This window comes from Petromyzon marinus, chromosome 84 (assembly GCF_048934315.1).
Source record: "Petromyzon marinus isolate PM22_M1 ecotype Great Lakes invasive population chromosome 84, UKy_Petmar_22M1.pri1.0, whole genome shotgun sequence".
In the NCBI taxonomy this organism is placed as follows: Eukaryota; Metazoa; Chordata; class Hyperoartia; order Petromyzontiformes; family Petromyzontidae; genus Petromyzon; species Petromyzon marinus.
The window spans coordinates 4,060,138-4,078,181 of NC_133749.1; the positions used below are offsets into that span (position 1 = coordinate 4,060,138).

The window sequence follows — 18,044 nt, forward strand, 5'->3', positions numbered from 1 at the left end:
TCACGACACCAGCGCCAGGAGGCCCATCTCCATCCCCTCCTGGGCGGCCGCTCCGGCGGCCCCCGCTCGCGAGGCCGCCGGGCCTCCCGCACAGCTCCCGGCTGCGGCTGCAGGAGCCACGGCCATCTTGCTGACGTTTTCAGACTCACCCGCCACCACCATCTCCATTCCCTCCTCTGCGGCCATTTTCTTTCCCGCCTCCGCCATTTTATTTTTCTCCTCCTCCTCGACCGTGGCCGCCACCTTGGGGGTCATCGACTCGATCGCTCCTCCTCCTCCTTCACCGCCTCCTCCTTCACCGCCTTCACCACCGCCTCCTCCTCCTTCACCGCCTCCTCCTCCTGCTCCGCCTCCTCCTTCACCGCCTCCTCCTCCTTCACCGCCTCCTCCTCCTGCTCCGCCTCCTCCTTCACCGCCTCCTCCTCCTTCACCGCCTCCTCCTCCTGCTCCGCCTCCTCCTTCACCGCCTCCTCCTCCTTCACCGCCTCCTCCTCCTCCGCCTTCACCGCCGCCTCCTCCTCCTTCACCGCCTCCTCCTCCTTCACCGCCTCCTCCTTCACCGCCTTCTCCACCGCCTCCTCCTCCTTCACCGCCTCCTCCTCCTCCTCCGCCTTCACCGCCTCCTCCACCTCCTCCGCCTTCACCACCACCTCCTCCTCCTCCGCCTTTACCACCACCTCCTCCTCCTCCGCCTTCACCACCGCCTCCTCCGCCTTCACCGCCTCCTCCTCCGCCTTCACCGCCTCGTCCTCCTCCTCCGCCTTCACCGCCTCCTCCTCCGCCTTCACCACCTCCTCCTCCGCCTGCCGCTCCGCCGCCTTCACCACCACCTCCGCCGCCTTCACCGCCTCGTCCTCCGCCTTCACCGCCTCCTCCTCCTCCGCCTTCACCACCGCCTCCTCCGCCTTCACCGCCTCCTCCTCCGCCTTCACCACCACCTCCTCCGCCTTCACCACCGCCTCCTCCTCCTCCTCCGCCTGCCGCTCCGCCGCCCACGGCCGGCCCCGCCGCCCCGCCTCCCTTCCTCTTCTTCGTCGCCGCCATCTTCATGCACTCGGCCATCTTGTTGCGCGTGATGTCAATCTCCCTCTGGGGCTTCAGCGGTTTGGCCGTCGTCGCCGCCGCCGCCTCCGCCGCCTCCGCCGCCATCTCCGTGGCAACAACAACAACAACACCGCCGCCGCCCTCGTCCTCGTCCTTGTCCGCCAGTTGCGCGGCTTTCTTGGCCACGGCCGCCATGATCTCCGTCATCCTCGCCATCTCTGCCGCCGAACGCTTCTCCGGCGTCGGCTGCCGAGCGGCAGGGACGCCGCCGCCGCCGCCGCCATGACAGCCTCCGTTCTCCACCCTGCCCGGATCGGCGGGCGGCCGCGAGGAGCCATAATCAGGGGCGGACGAGGCCACGGCGCCAGGGGAAGAAGCACACGATGCCGATGCCGACGCCGATGCCGACGCCGGTTCCTTGCCGCCTCGCGCTCCGGCGTCTCCGTCTCTGTCGTCGTCTCCGTCGTCTCCGTCGTCTCCGTCGCCGTCGCCTCCGCTCAGGAGCTCGCCGACCCCTCGGCCTCCGCAAGCCCCGCCGCCCGGGGCGACGTAGCGGCCGCCCGAGACGGCGTGGGGCCGGCGGCACCGCAGGAGGAGCCGGCGGCCCCGGCGGGACAAAGCCAGCGCCACGGCGGCCGCGGCCGCAGCCGCCGCGGCCGCGGCCACGGCCACGGCCGCGGCCACGGCCGCGGCCTGCTTCGGCAGCCCTCCGCCACCCCCTCCTCTCGTGCCTCCATCGTCGGCGGCGGCGGCAGGCGTCGTCGACGGCGTCGGCGACGTCGCCGCCGCCGATCGATTTCTCTCCGCGCCCGTAGCGGTTGCCGTGGCGCTTCCGGCGGAGCAGGAGGTGGTCGCCACGGCGACGGCGAAGGCCACGGCGACGGTCGCTAAGGCACGGGTCGCCATGGTGCCCTGGCTGGGGGGAGAGAATGAGCGGAGGACGAGGAGAGAGGACGAGGAGAGAGGAGGAGGGGAGGAGGGGAGGTGTCCATCATTGACACCGCCATCGCGATCGTCAGAAATTGACGATGTCACCGTCCTCATTATCGTCACTGCCATCGACACCATCATCACCGTCGTCAATATCAACAACGTCACCATCATCATCATCATCATCATCTCCATCATTTATCATTGACACCTTCATAATCACCATCATCGCCATCACTATCATCATCATCATCATCACTATCCCTATCGACATCACCAACATCGCCATCACTATCATTGACAACACCAACATCGCCATCACTATCATTGACAACACCATCATCGCCATCACTACCATCATCGCCATCACTACCATCGACACCACCACAGCCATCACTATCATCAACACCACCATCATTATCATTGACAACACCATCATCGCCATCACTACCATCATCGCCATCACTACCATCGACACCACCACAGCCATCACCATCACTATCATCGACACCGCCAACATCACCATCACTATCATTGACAACACCATCATCGCCATCACTACCATCGACACCACCACAGCCATCACTATCATCAACACCACCATCATCGCCATCACTATCATCGACACCATCATCGCCATCACTACCATCATCGCCATCACTACCATCGACACCACCACAGCCATCACCATCACTATCATTGACAACACCATCATCGCCATCACTACCATCATCGCCATCACTACCATCGACACCACCACAGCCATCACCATCACTATCATCGACACCGCCAACATCACCATCACTATCATCGACAACACCATCATCGCCATCACTACCATCATCGCCATCACTACCATCGACACCACCACAACCATCACCATCACTATCATCGAGACCACCAACATCACCATCACTGTCACTGACACCACCATCATCACCATCACTGTCATCATCGCCATCACTACCATCGACACCACCACAACCATAACCATCACTATCATCGAGACCACCAACATCACCATCACTGTCACTGACACCACCATCATCACCATCACTGTCATCATCGTCATCATCACGATCGGGACCACCGCAACCATCACCACCATCACCACCACCACCACGATCATCGACACCACCACCGCCGCCAACCACCACCACCACCATCATCATCACCATCATCAATGTGATCCTCAAGTCGTCTGTGTGGAACTTCTTTCGCGCCGTACGTGGCCAACCGTGCCCATCGGAGGTGCAAATGGTGCAGGAGGACAAACTAAACACAACAACAACAAACAGCAGTCCTCAAGACGCGAGTTCGTCAACCAGGGGTGGGGAACGTCCGGCCCACGGGCTGTACGAGGCCCCGCGAAATAATTTGGGTCTCTGGCCCTGCCAAGGCAGCCGCAGGCAGGACTCGAAGTTCAATAAATCTAGGTAGGAGCAAACCTGGAAAAGCAGTCGCGAGTAGCAACAACATCGTCAACACCAGCTAACATCATCAATACCAGCTAACATCGTCAACACCAGCTAACATCATCAATACCAGCTAACATCGTCAATACCAGCTAACATCATCAACACCAGCTAACATCATCAATACCAGCTAACATCATCAACACCAGCTAACATCATCAATACCAGCTAACATCACCAATACCAGCTAACATCACCAACACCAGCTAACATCATCAATACCAGCTAACATCGTCAATACCAGCTAACATCATCAACACCAGCTAACATCATCAATACCAGCTAACATCATCAATACCAGCTAACATCATCAATACCAGCTAACATCACCAATACCAGCTAACATCGTCAATACTAGCTAACATCATCAACACCAGCTAACATCACCAATACCAGCTAACGTTAATATCAGCTAACATCATCAATACCAGCTAACATCACCAACACCAGCTAACATCATCAACACCAGCTAACATCATCAATACCAGCTAACATCATCAATACTAGCTAACATCACCAACACCAGCTAACATCATCAACACCAGCTAACATCATCAATACCAGCTAACATCATCAACACCAGCTAACATCATCAACACCAGCTAACATCATCAACACCAGCTAACATCATCAATACCAGCTAACATCATCAATACCAGCTAACATCATCAATACCAGCTAACATCACCAATACCAGCTAACATCGTCAATACTAGCTAACATCATCAACACCAGCTAACATCACCAATACCAGCTAACGTTAATATCAGCTAACATCATCAATACCAGCTAACATCACCAACACCAGCTAACATCATCAACACCAGCTAACATCATCAATACCAGCTAACATCATCAATACTAGCTAACATCACCAACACCAGCTAACATCATCAACACCAGCTAACATCATCAATACCAGCTAACATCATCAACACCAGCTAACATCATCAACACCAGCTAACATCATCAACACCAGCTAACATCGTCAATACTAGCTAACATCATCAATACCAGCTAACATCATCAACACCAGCTAACATCATCAACACCTGCTAACATCATCAACACCAGCTAACATCATCAATACCAGCTAACATCATCAACACCAGCTAACATCATCACCAGCTAACATCATCAACACCAGCTAACATCATCAACACCAGCTAACATCGTCAATACTAGCTAACATCATCAATACCAGCTAACATCGTCAATACCAGCTAACATCAACACCAGCTAACATCGTCAATACCAGCTAACATCATCAATACCAGCTAACATCATCAACACCAGCTAACATCACCAATACCAGCTAACATCACCAACACCAGCTAACATCATCAACACCAGCTAACATCACCAATACCAGCTAACATCACCAATACCAGCTAACATCATCAATACCAGCTAACATCATCAACACCAGCTAACATCAATACCAGCTAACATCATCAACACCAGCTAACATCATCAATACCAGCTAACATCATCAATACCAGCTAACATCATCAACACCAGCTAACATCATCAACACCAGCTAACATCGTCAATACCAGCTAACATCATCAACACCAGCTAACATCATCAACACCAGCTAACATCATCAACACCAGCTAACATCATCAACACCAGCTAACATCATCACCAACACCAGCTAACATCATCAACACCAGCTAACATCATCACCAGCTAACATCATCAATACTAGCTAACATCACCAATACCAGCTAACATCATCAACACCAGCTAACATCATCAATACCAGCTAACATCATCAATACCAGCTAACATCACCAACACCAGCTAACATCATCAACACCAGCTAACATCATCAATACCAGCTAACATCATCAATACTAGCTAACATCACCAACACCAGCTAACATCATCAACACCAGCTAACATCATCAATACCAGCTAACATCATCAACACCAGCTAACATCATCAACACCAGCTAACATCATCAACACCAGCTAACATCGTCAATACTAGCTAACATCACCAATACCAGCTAACATCATCAACACCAGCTAACATCATCAACACCAGCTAACATCATCAATACCAGCTAACATCATCAACACCAGCTAACATCGTCAATACTAGCTAACATCATCAATACCAGCTAACATCATCAACACCAGCTAACATCATCAACACCAGCTAACATCATCAACACCAGCTAACATCATCAATACCAGCTAACATCATCAATACCAGCTAACATCATCAACACCAGCTAACATCATCACCAGCTAACATCGTCAACACCAGCTAACATCATCAATACCAGCTAACATCGTCAATACTAGCTAACATCATCGACACCAGCTAACATCACCAATACCAGCTAACATCGTCAATACTAGCTAACATCACCAATACCAGCTAACATCATCAATACCAGCTAACATCATCAATACCAGCTAACATCACCAATACCAGCTAACATCACCAACACCAGCTAACATCACCAATACCAGCTAACATCATCAACACCAGCTAACATCATCACCAACACCAGCTAACATCATCAACACCAGCTAACATCATCACCAGCTAACATCATCAATACTAGCTAACATCACCAATACCAGCTAACATCATCAACACCAGCTAACATCATCAATACCAGCTAACATCATCAATACCAGCTAACATCACCAACACCAGCTAACATCATCAACACCAGCTAACATCATCAATACCAGCTAACATCATCAATACTAGCTAACATCACCAACACCAGCTAACATCATCAACACCAGCTAACATCATCAATACCAGCTAACATCATCAACACCAGCTAACATCATCAACACCAGCTAACATCATCAACACCAGCTAACATCGTCAATACTAGCTAACATCACCAATACCAGCTAACATAATCAACACCAGCTAACATCATCAACACCAGCTAACATCATCAATACCAGCTAACATCATCAACACCAGCTAACATCGTCAATACTAGCTAACATCATCAATACCAGCTAACATCATCAACACCAGCTAACATCATCAACACCAGCTAACATCATCAACACCAGCTAACATCATCAATACCAGCTAACATCATCAATACCAGCTAACATCATCAACACCAGCTAACATCATCACCAGCTAACATCATCAACACCAGCTAACATCATCAACACCAGCTAACATCGTCAATACTAGCTAACATCGTCAATACCAGCTAACATCAACACCAGCTAACATCGTCAATACCAGCTAACATCATCAATACCAGCTAACATCATCAACACCAGCTAACATCACCAATACCAGCTAACATCACCAACACCAGCTAACATCATCAACACCAGCTAACATCACCAATACCAGCTAACATCACCAATACCAGCTAACATCATCAATACCAGCTAACATCATCAACACCAGCTAACATCAATACCAGCTAACATCATCAACACCAGCTAACATCATCAATACCAGCTAACATCATCAATACCAGCTAACATCATCAACACCAGCTAACATCATCAACACCGGCTAACATCATCAACACCAGCTAACATCGTCAATACTAGCTAACATCGTCAATACCAGCTAACATCACCAATACCAGCTAACATCATCAATACCAGCTAACATCACCAATACCAGCTAACATCACCAATACCAGCTAACATCATCAACACCAGCTAACATCGTCAATACTAGCTAACATCATCAACACCAGCTAACATCATCAACACCAGCTAACATCATCAACACCAGCTAACATCATCAACACTAGCTAACATCATCAACACCAGCTAACATCAATACCAGCTAACATCATCAACACCAGCTAACATCATCACCAGCTAACATCATCAATACCAGCTAACATCACCAACACCAGCTAACATCATCAACACCAGCTAACATCATCAACACCAGCTAACATCAATACCAGCTAACATCACCAACACCAGCTAACATCATCAATACCAGCTAACATCACCAATACCAGCTAACATCATCAACACCAGCTAACATCATCAACACCAGCTAACATCACCAATACCAGCTAACATCATCAACACCAGCTAACATCATCAATACCAGCTAACATCATCAACACCAGCTAACATCATCAATACCAGCTAACATCACCAATACCAGCTAACATCATCAACACCAGCTAACATCATCAATACCAGCTAACATCACCAACACCAGCTAACATCATCAATACCAGCTAACATCATCAACACCAGCTAACATCACCAACACCAGCTAACATCATCAACACCAGCTAACATCACCAATACCAGCTAACATCATCAACACCAGCTAACATCGTCAACACCAGCTAACATCATCAACACCAGCTAACATCATCACCAGCTAACATCATCAATACTAGCTAACATCATCAACACCAGCTAACATCATCAACACCAGCTAACATCATCAATACCAGCTAACATCATCAACACCAGCTAACATAATCAATACCAGCTAACATCATCAACACCAGCTAACATCACCAATACCAGCTAACATCATCAATACCAGCTAACATCATCAACACCAGCTAACATCACCAATACCAGCTAACATCATCAACACCAGCTAACATCATCAATACCAGCTAACGTCATCAACACCAGCTAACATCATCAACACTAGCTAACATCATCAACACCAGCTAACATCATCAACACCAGCTAACATCATCAATACCAGCTAACATCATCACCACGCCTCACCAAAGAGAAGCAGTTTAAATGTTTGACCAAATATACAGAGAGGAGAAAAAGTATTTGATCCCCTGCTGATTTCGTACGTTTGCCCACTGACAAAGAAATGATCAGTCTATAATTTAAATGGTAGGTTTATTTGAACAGTGAGAGACAGAATAACAACAAAAAAATCCAGAAAAACGCATGTCAAAAATGTTATAAATTGATTTTACATTTTAATGAGGGAAATAAGTATTTGACACCTCTGCAAAACATGACTTAGTACTTGGTGGCAAAACCCTTGTTGGCAATCACAGAGGTCAGACGTTTCTTGTAGTTGGCCACCAGGTTTGCACGCATCTCAGGAGGGATTTTGTCCCACTCCTCTTTGCAGATCTTCTCCAAGTCATTAAGGTTTCGAGGCTGACGTTTGGCAACTCGAACCTTCAGCTCCCTCCACAGATTTTCTACGGGATTAAGGTCTGGAGACTGGCTAGGCCACTCCAGGACCTTAATGTGCTTCATCTTGAGCCACTCCTTTGTTGCCTTGGCCGTGTGTTTTGGGTCATTGTCATGCTGGAATACCCATCCACCACCCATTTTCAATGCCCTGGCTGAGGGAAGGAGGTTTCTCACCTAAGATTTGACGGTACATGAAAGCGGCTGCAAACGGCTGCTTAATTATCAGGTAGTTAAAGTTTGATATGCAGCTACTAAGCAAAGGAAGTGGCTGTGCCAAAAAATTGAAAGGCATCTAACCCTTAGACTTGATTGAAGGCATCTTTCAAGTGATTGCTCAATTTGAAACCATCCTCTCGGTGGAAGCTGTGTCTGTAAATCTGGATGGCCTCGTGGGTAGGGCCTACTCAATGATGGGAGTTACTCAGGAATTAAAAAAAAAATGACCCTACTAACAGCCTAACGATGAAAACCAACGAGACCATCACGGGTTCGACTTCCCAAAACACCTCCGCTGCAAGACCTCCCAGATTCTGTGGTCTTCCCAAGATCCATAAAAAGAAGGTACCCCCACTACTACCCATCGTGTCCACTGTCAACTCACCTACGTACAAGCTGGCCCGTTTGCTGTCAGATACTCTGGCGTCTTCACTGGCAAGACCAGCTCAGCAGCACTCAACTCAGCCCAGTTGGTCTCTATGGTCAAGGACATTGTGTACCGTCTCCCGACGACATCCTCCTCAGCTTTGATGTGGTCTCTCTGTTCACCAAGGTCCCAGTGCCTGACACCATCACAACATATTCTTAGTTTTTTCGGTAAAGTCACGTTGAAGAGAAACAACAAAATAATATAATATATAAAACAATAAAAATTCTCACGACGTTTCGACCATAACTCAAACGGTCATCTTCAGGTGACCGTTTGAGTTATGGTCGAAACGTCGTGAGAATGTTTTTATTGTTTTATATATATTATATTATTTTGTTGTTTCCCTTCAACGTGGTGACTTTACCGAAAAAACTAAGAATATGAATTACTGCAGTCACGAAAGCTTTAAATCAAAATACCATCACAACAATCGAAGAGTTGGTCCCAACGTGGACTCGACCCCGATGTACCAGCGCTGGTTTGGCACTGCCTGACCAACACCTACTTTACCTGGAACGGCGCCTTGTCACCACCAGCGATAGCCGAAGTTTTCATGGGGAAATTTGAATCAGACGCCATCCAGACATCCACCCTCAGCAACTTCCCTGTAGCGTTAAGAGATACGTGGATGACACTTTCGTCATTTGGCCACATGGCCTCCCGGCTCTGAACCTTTTCCTACACCACATCAATTGCAGACACCCCGCCAATCAAATTCACCATGGAAGTGGAGAAAAGATGGCAAGCTGCCATTCCTGGATGTTGTCCTGTTTGAGAGGAGGCCTGATGGCTCTTTGGGACATTCCGTTCACAGGAAGCCCACCCACACAGACTCCAACTTGAAACCTGAATTCCAACCACCACCCGACTCGGAAGAATTCTCTCATCAAAACGTTCATCCATAGGGCCCTTTCCCATCTCTGACAAACACCACCTGGCCAGTGAATTAAAACACGTACGCCTGGCCCTCAAGATGAACGGTTATTCTGACCGTACCATCCGCCAAGCTGTTTCTCCCACCACACAGAAACAACCACCCGACACTCCGGTCAAAATCATCACGTTGCCGTGCATAGCAGGCGTTACCAAAAAGATTTCCAAAATTCTAAACAGACACAAGATCCAGGTCCGGTTCAACACAGTGCACAAAATCCGTGATCTGATCCCGTCAGTAAAGGATGTTATCCCTGACTTGCAGTACCCCGGGGTTTACAAACTCAGTTGTACCTGCGGGGAGTGCTACATCGGGGAGACGAAGCGACACGCCTCTGACCGAATTCGCGAGCACAAATCAGATTTGAAACACGGCAGAACTAATTCTTCCTCAGCCGTGGCTGACCACTGTTACAAACGCTGTGGGTGATCACGATATTGTTTTCTCCGATGCCAAGGTTCCCTGCAAACCTACCGGTTATCATCAGAGATTCGTGCACGAGGCCATCCAGATTTACAGACACAACTTCCACCGAGAGGATGGTTTCAAATTGAGCAATCACTGGAAAGATGCTTTCAATCAAGTCTAAAGGTTAGATGCCTTTCAATTTATCGGCACAGCCATTTCCTTTCCTTAGTAGTTGCATATCAAACCTTAACTACCTGATAATGAAACGGCCTATTCTAGATTGGAAGCTTTCGTGACTGCAAGGATCCACACTCTTTGGATCTATTCGGTAAAGTCACCACGTAGGTAGAACAAAAATTTTAAACAACCAAAAATCGCACGACGTTTCGGCCACAACACAAGCGGCCTTCATCAGGTGAAGGGACGAGACTGCCTCAGCGGACAACTCCAACGCTGTCCTACCAGACAGTCTCGTCCCTTCACCTGATGAAGGCCGCTTGTGTTGTGGCCGAAACGTCGTGCGATTTTTTTTGGGTTGTTTAAATTGTTTTCCTACCTACGTGGTGACTTTAACCGAATAGAACCAAAGAGTTTTGATTGAAAGCTTTCAGTAATTCACATTGTTAGCTCTCTCGGTAAAGTCGCCACGTTGAAGGGAAACAATAAAATAACAAAACACACACATATATATAAAACAATTTTAAAAAATCCTCACGACGTTTCGACCGTAACACAAACGGTCGTCATCAGGTGTGTCGTTTAGCAAGCATTTATTTATTTATTTTATTAAACGGTGTACTTATTTATTTATAAAAACCATCAGCGCCACGCGCAGCGATTGGTCAGTTTATTTAGAAGGACTAGTCCATCTATCGTCTTTGGTTCTTTCGGTAAAGTCACCACCACGTAGAATGAGAACAAAATAATACATTTATCAATTTATTATTTTATTCTATAATAAATTGATGAATGTATTATTTTATTCTCATTCTACGTGGTGGTGACTCTACCGAAAGAACCAAAGAAGATGAATCGTTGCAGTCACGAAAGCTTTAAATCGAAATTCAGTCCATCTATTTTTTTTATTTAAAGCTTTCGTGACTGCAGTAATTCATCATATTCTTAGTTTTTTTCGGTAAAGTCACCACGTTGAAGGGAAACAACGAAATAATAAAAAATATATATATAAAACAATAAAAAAAAATTCTCACGACGTTTCGACCATAACACAAACAGTCGTTTGAGGTTTTTATTGTTATATATATATATTTTATTATTTTGTTGTTTCCCTTCAACGTGGTGACTTTACCGAAAAAACTAAGAATATGAATATTAGTCCATCTATGTTCTGAAAAGAGGAGGGGGAGGGAGACGAAAAATTAATGCGTGCTGTCTGAAAGCCACCGTAAGCGTGAACAATCAATGAAGACCTGACGTTTTTTTTTCATTATAAACAAATAAATAAATAGATGCACCATTTAAAAATAAATAAATTTATGCAAACCGGCGCACCTGATGACGACCGTTTGTGTTACGGTCGAAACGTCGTGAGAATTTTTTATTTTTTTACTGTTTTATATATATGTGTTTTATCTTCTTTGGTTCTTTCGGTAAAGTCACCACCACCACGTAGAATGAGAATAAAACAATAAATTGATAAAATAAAATAACATAACACAACAATAATATTCTCACGACGTTTCGGCAACACAACACAAGCGGGCCTTCATCAGGGTGAAGGGGACGAGACTGTCTGGTAGGACAGCGCTGGAGTGAAAAGAAGCCACGTTCAGATCGCGGCCTTTAAGCGTCAACTTTAGCAACAACAACAACAATAACAACAACAACAATAACAACAACAACAATAACAACAATAACAACAACAACAATAACAACAATAACAACAACAACAATAACAACAACAACAATAACAACGAAATTTCGATTTAAAGCTTTCGTGACTGCAAGGATTCATCTTCGTTGGTTCTTTCGGTAAAGTCACCACCACCACCACCACCACCACGTAGAATGAGAATAAAATAATAAATTGATGAAATAAAATAACACAACAATAATATTCTCACGACGTTTCGGCCACACAACACAAGCAGGCCTTCATCAGGGTGAAGGGGACGAGACTGTCTGGTAGGACAGCGCTGGAGTGAAAAGAAGCCACGCTCAGATCGCAGCCTTTAAGCCTCAACTCAAGGCCGTGATCTGAACGTGGCCTCAACTCAAGGCCGTGATCTGAACGTGGCCTCAACTCAAGGCCGTGATCTGAACGTGGCCTCAACTCAAGGCCGTGATCTGAACGTGGCCTCAACTCAAGGCCGTGATCTGAACGTGGCCTCAACTCAAGGCCGTGATCTGACCGTGGCCTCTTTCACTCCAGCGCTGTCCTACCAGACAGTCTCGTCCCCTTCACCCTGATGAAGGCCCGCTTGTGTTGTGGCCGAAACGTCGTGAGAATATTATTGTTGTGTTATGTTATTTTATCAATTTATTATTTTATTCTCATTCTACGTGGTGGTGGTGGTGGTGGTGACTTTACCGAAAGAACCAACGAAGATGAATGAATCCTTGCAGTCACGAAAGCTTTAAATCGAAATTTCGTTGTTGTTGTTGTTATTGTTGTTATTGTTGTTATTGTTGTTGTTATTGTTGTTGTTATTATTGTTGTTGTTATTGTTGTTGTTATTGTTGTTGTTATTGTTGTTATTGTTGTTATTGTTGTTGTTGTTATTGTTGTTGTTGTTATTGTTGTTGTTGCTAAAGTTGAGGCTTAAAGGCCGCGATCTGAACGTGGCCTCTTTCACTCCAGCGCTGTCCTACCAGACAGCCTCGTCCCCTTCACCCTGATGAAGGCCCGCTTGTGTTGTGGCCGAAACGTCGTGAGAATATTATTGTGTTATGTTATTTTATTTTATCAATTTATTGTTTTATTCTCATTCTACGTGGTGGTGGTGGTGGTGACTTTACCGAAAGAACCAAAGAAGACGAACCGTTGCAGTCACGAAAGCTTTAAATCGAAATGTGTTTTGTTATTTTGTTGTTTCCCTTCGACGTGGTGACTTTACACGAAAGAGGCTAAGGATACAGCCCGAAGAGTTACCAAACAGCCGTTTTGCCGCCGCTTTTTTCAAAACAAAAAAATAGAACTGGGAGACGTACACATGCGGAATGTCTCTCCCCCTTTCCGCGGTGACGCCCCTCGTGGCATAACAACCGGTGCCTTTCAACCACTCTCGGGCAGTGCGAAGTAGTTGTTACCCGCAGCGGCCTATCATAAGGGCTGCTTTAGCCCGGCACTCCCACCCAAGCCACTCCCCCTTACTGACTCCTCCTCCTACTCCTCCTCCTCCCGCCCCCTTAACCGGTATATAAACCCCCGGTCGTCTCTGAACTGTGGCTCCGGACGCAGATTGTTCCCGCCTTGACTGTTCCACCTGAAGAAGGGAGCTTGTGTTTGCCTCCGAAACGTCGTGATTTTTATTGTTTTGTTTGATTTCGTTTTTATTTTATTTTTTTACCGACGTGGATTCGCCGAAATAAACCCAAAGATTGTGAATCTCCTTGCAGTCACGGAAGCTTCAAATCTAGGATCAATGACTTTTTTTTTCCCTCACTCTGTGAGTGTGTGAGTGAGTGTATGAGTGAGTGAGTGTATGTATGAGTGAGTGAATGTATGAGTGAGTGTATGAGTGAGTGTATGAGTGAGTGAATGTATGAGTGAGTGTATGAGTGAGTGTATGAGTGAGTGTGTGAGTGAGTGTATGAGTGAGTGAGTGAGTGTATGAGTGAGTGAGTGTATGAGTGAGTGAGTGTATGAGTGAGTGAGTGTATGAGTGAGTGAGTGTATGAGTGAGTGTATGAGTGTTGTGTATGAGTGAGTGAGTGTATGAGTGAGTGTATGTGTGAGTGTATGAGTGAGTGAGTGTATGAGTGAGTGAGTGTATGAGTGAGTGAGTGTATGAGTGAGTGTATGAGTGAGTGAGTGTATGAATGAGTGAGTGTATGAGTGAGTGAGTGTATGAGTGAGTGAGTGTATGTGTGAGTGAGTGTATGAGTGAGTGAGCGTATGAGTGAGTGAGTGTATGAGTGAGTGTATGAGTGTTGTGTATGAGTGAGTGAGTATATGAGTGAGTGTATGAGTGAGTGTTTGAGTGAGTGAGTGTTTGAGTGAGTGAGTGTATGAGTGAGTGAGTGTATGAGTGAGTGTATGAGTGAGTGTATGAGTGAGTGAGTGTATGAGTGAGTGAGTGAGTGTATGAGTGAGTGAGTGTATGAGTGAGTGAGTGTATGAGTGAGTGTATGTGTGAGTGTATGAGTGAGTGAGTGTATGAGTGAGTGAGTGTATGAGTGAGTGTATGAGTGAGTGTATGAGTGAGTGAGTGTATGAGTGAGTGAGTGTATGAGTGAGTGAGTGTATGTGTGAGTGAGTGTATGAGTGAGTGAGTGTATGAGTGAGTGAGTGTATGAGTGAGTGTATGAGTGTTGTGTATGAGTGAGTGAGTGTATGAGTGAGTGTATGAGTGAGTGAGTGTATGAGTGAGTGAGTGTGTGCGTGAGTGTATGAGTGAGTGAGTGTAGGAGTGAGTGAGTGAGTGTATGAGTGAGTGTATGAGTGAGTGAGTGAGCGAGTGAGTGTATGAGTGAGTGAGTGTATGAGTGAGTGAGTGTATGAGTGAGTGAGTGTAGGAGTGAGTGAGTGAGTGTATGAGTGAGTGTATGAGTGAGTGAGTGAGCGAGTGAGTGTATGAGTGAGTGTATGAGTGAGTGAGTGTAGGAGTGAGTGAGTGTATGAGTGAGTGTATGAGTGTATGAGTGAGTATATGAGTGAGTGTATGAGTGAGTGTATGAGTGAGTGAGTGTATGAGTAAGTGAGTGAGTGAGTGTGTGCGTGAGTGTATGAGTGAGTGAGGGAGTGTATGAGTGAGTGAGTGTATGAGTGAGTGAGTGTATGAGTGAGTGAGTGAGCGAGTGAGTGTATGAGTGAGTGAGTGTATGAGTGAGTGAGTGTATGAGTGAGTGAGTGTATGAGTGAGTGAGTGAATGAGTGAGGGAGTGTATGAGTGAGTGAGTGTATGAGTGAGTGAGTGTAGGAGTGAGTGAGTGTATGAGTGAGTGAGTGAATGAGTGAGTGAGTGTATGAGTGAGTGAGTGTATGAGTGAGTGTATGAGTGAGTGAGTGAGTGTATGAGTGAGTGTATGAGTGAGTGAATGAGTGAGTGTATGAGTGAGTGAGTGTATGAGTAAGTGAGTGAGTGTATGAGTGAGTGAGAGTATGAGTGAGTGTATGAGTGAGTGAGTGTATGAGTGAGTGTATGAGTGTATGAGGAAGTGAGTGGGTGAGTGAGTGAGTGTGTGAGTGAGTGTATGAGTGAGTGAGGGAGTGTATGAGTGAGTGAGTGTATGAGTGAGTGAGTGTATGAGTGAGTGAGTGAGCGAGTGAGTGTATGAGTGAGTGAGTGTATGAGTGAGTGTATGAGTGAGTGTATGAGTGAGTGAATGAGTGAGTGAGTGTATGAGTGAGTGAGTGTATGAGTGAGTTAGTGAATGAGTGAGTGTATGAGTGAGTGAGTGTATGAGTGAGTGAGTGAGCGAGTATGTGTATGAGCGAGTGAGTGTATGAGTGAGTGAGTGTATGAGTGAGTGAGTGTATGAGTGAGTGAGTGTATGAGTGAGTGAGTCAATGAGTGAGTGTATGAGTGAGTGAGTGTATGAGTGAGTGTATGATTGAGTGAGTGTATGAGTAAGTGAGTGAGTGTATGAGTGAGTGTATGAGTGAGTGTATGAGTGAGTGTATGAGTGAGTGTATGAGTGAGTGTATGAGTGAGTGAGAGTATGAGTGAGTGAGTGTATGAGTGAGTGAGTGTATGAGTGAGTGAGTGAGTGTATGAGTGAGTGTATGAGTGAGAGTGTGTGTGTCAGTGTGAGTTAATGTGTGAGTGCTAGTGTGAGTCTATCAGTGTTAGTGTGAGTGAGTGTCTTGAGTGTTAGTGTGAGTGTCTGAGTGTTAGTGTGAGTATTTACCATTACGATAATCACTACACCCATCACTACACCCATCACTACCATCATCACGACACCCACTAACATCATCACTACACCCACTACCATCACCACAAACCCATCACTACCATCATCACTACACCCATCACTACCATCATCACTACACCCACTACCATCACCACTACACCCACTACCATCACCACTACACCCACTACCATCATCACTACACCCACCACCATCACCACTACACCCACTACCATCACCACTACACCCACTACCATCATCACTACACCCACCACCATCACCACTACCATCACCACTACACCCACCACCATCACCACTACACCCACTACCATCACCACTACACCCACCACCATCACCATTACACCCAGTACCATCACCACTACACCCACTACCATCATCACTACACCCAGTACCATCACCACTACACCCAGTACCATCACCACTACACCCACTACCATCACCACTACACTCACTACCATCACCACTACACCCACCACCATCACCATTACACCCAGTACCATCATCACTACACCCAGTACCATCACCACTACACCCACTACCATCACCACTACACCCACTACCATCATCACTACACCCACTACCATCACCACTACAACCACTACCATCACCACTACACTCACTACCATCACCACTACACTCACTACCATCACCACTACACCCACTACCATCACCACTACACCCACTACCATCACCACTACACCCACTACCAACATCACTACACCCACTACCATCATCACTACACCCACTACCATCACCACTACACTCACTACCATCACCACTACACCCACTACCATCACCACTACACCCACTACCATCACCACTACACTCACTACCATCACCACTACACCCACTACCATCACCACTACACCCACTACCATCACCACTACACCCACCACCATCACCACTACACCCACTACCATCATCACTACACCCACTACCATCACCACTACACCCACCACCATCACCACTATCATCACCACTACACCCACCACCATCACCATTACACCCACTACCATCATCACTACACCCAGTACCATCACCACTACACCCAGTACCATCACCACTACACCCAGTACAATCACCACTACACCCACTACCATCATCATTACACCCACTACCATCACCACCATCACCACTACCATCATCACTACACCAACCACCATCACCACTACACCCACTACAATCACCACTACACCCACTACCATCATCACCACACCCACTACCATCACCACTACACCCACTACCATCACCACTACACACACTACCATCACCACTACACCCACTACCATCATCACTACACCCACTACCATCACCACTACACCCACTACCATCATCACTACACCCACTACCATCACCACTACACCCACTACCATCATCACTACAG

General features: G+C 46.8%; 1 protein-coding gene across 1 annotated transcript in view; it reads right to left on the minus strand.

Annotated features, from left to right (window-relative positions):
• LOC142907903 (uncharacterized) overlaps positions 1 to 18,044 on the minus strand; it is a 31,603-nt gene continuing 13,559 nt past the window's right edge. Inside the window, exons 2-3 of the mRNA XM_076057816.1 lie at positions 741 to 1,960; positions 1 to 107 (exon numbers count right to left, since the gene is read on the minus strand). Coding sequence (XP_075913931.1) covers positions 1 to 107; positions 741 to 1,960 — 1,327 coding nt within the window. The remainder of the gene's footprint in view (positions 108 to 740; positions 1,961 to 18,044) is intronic.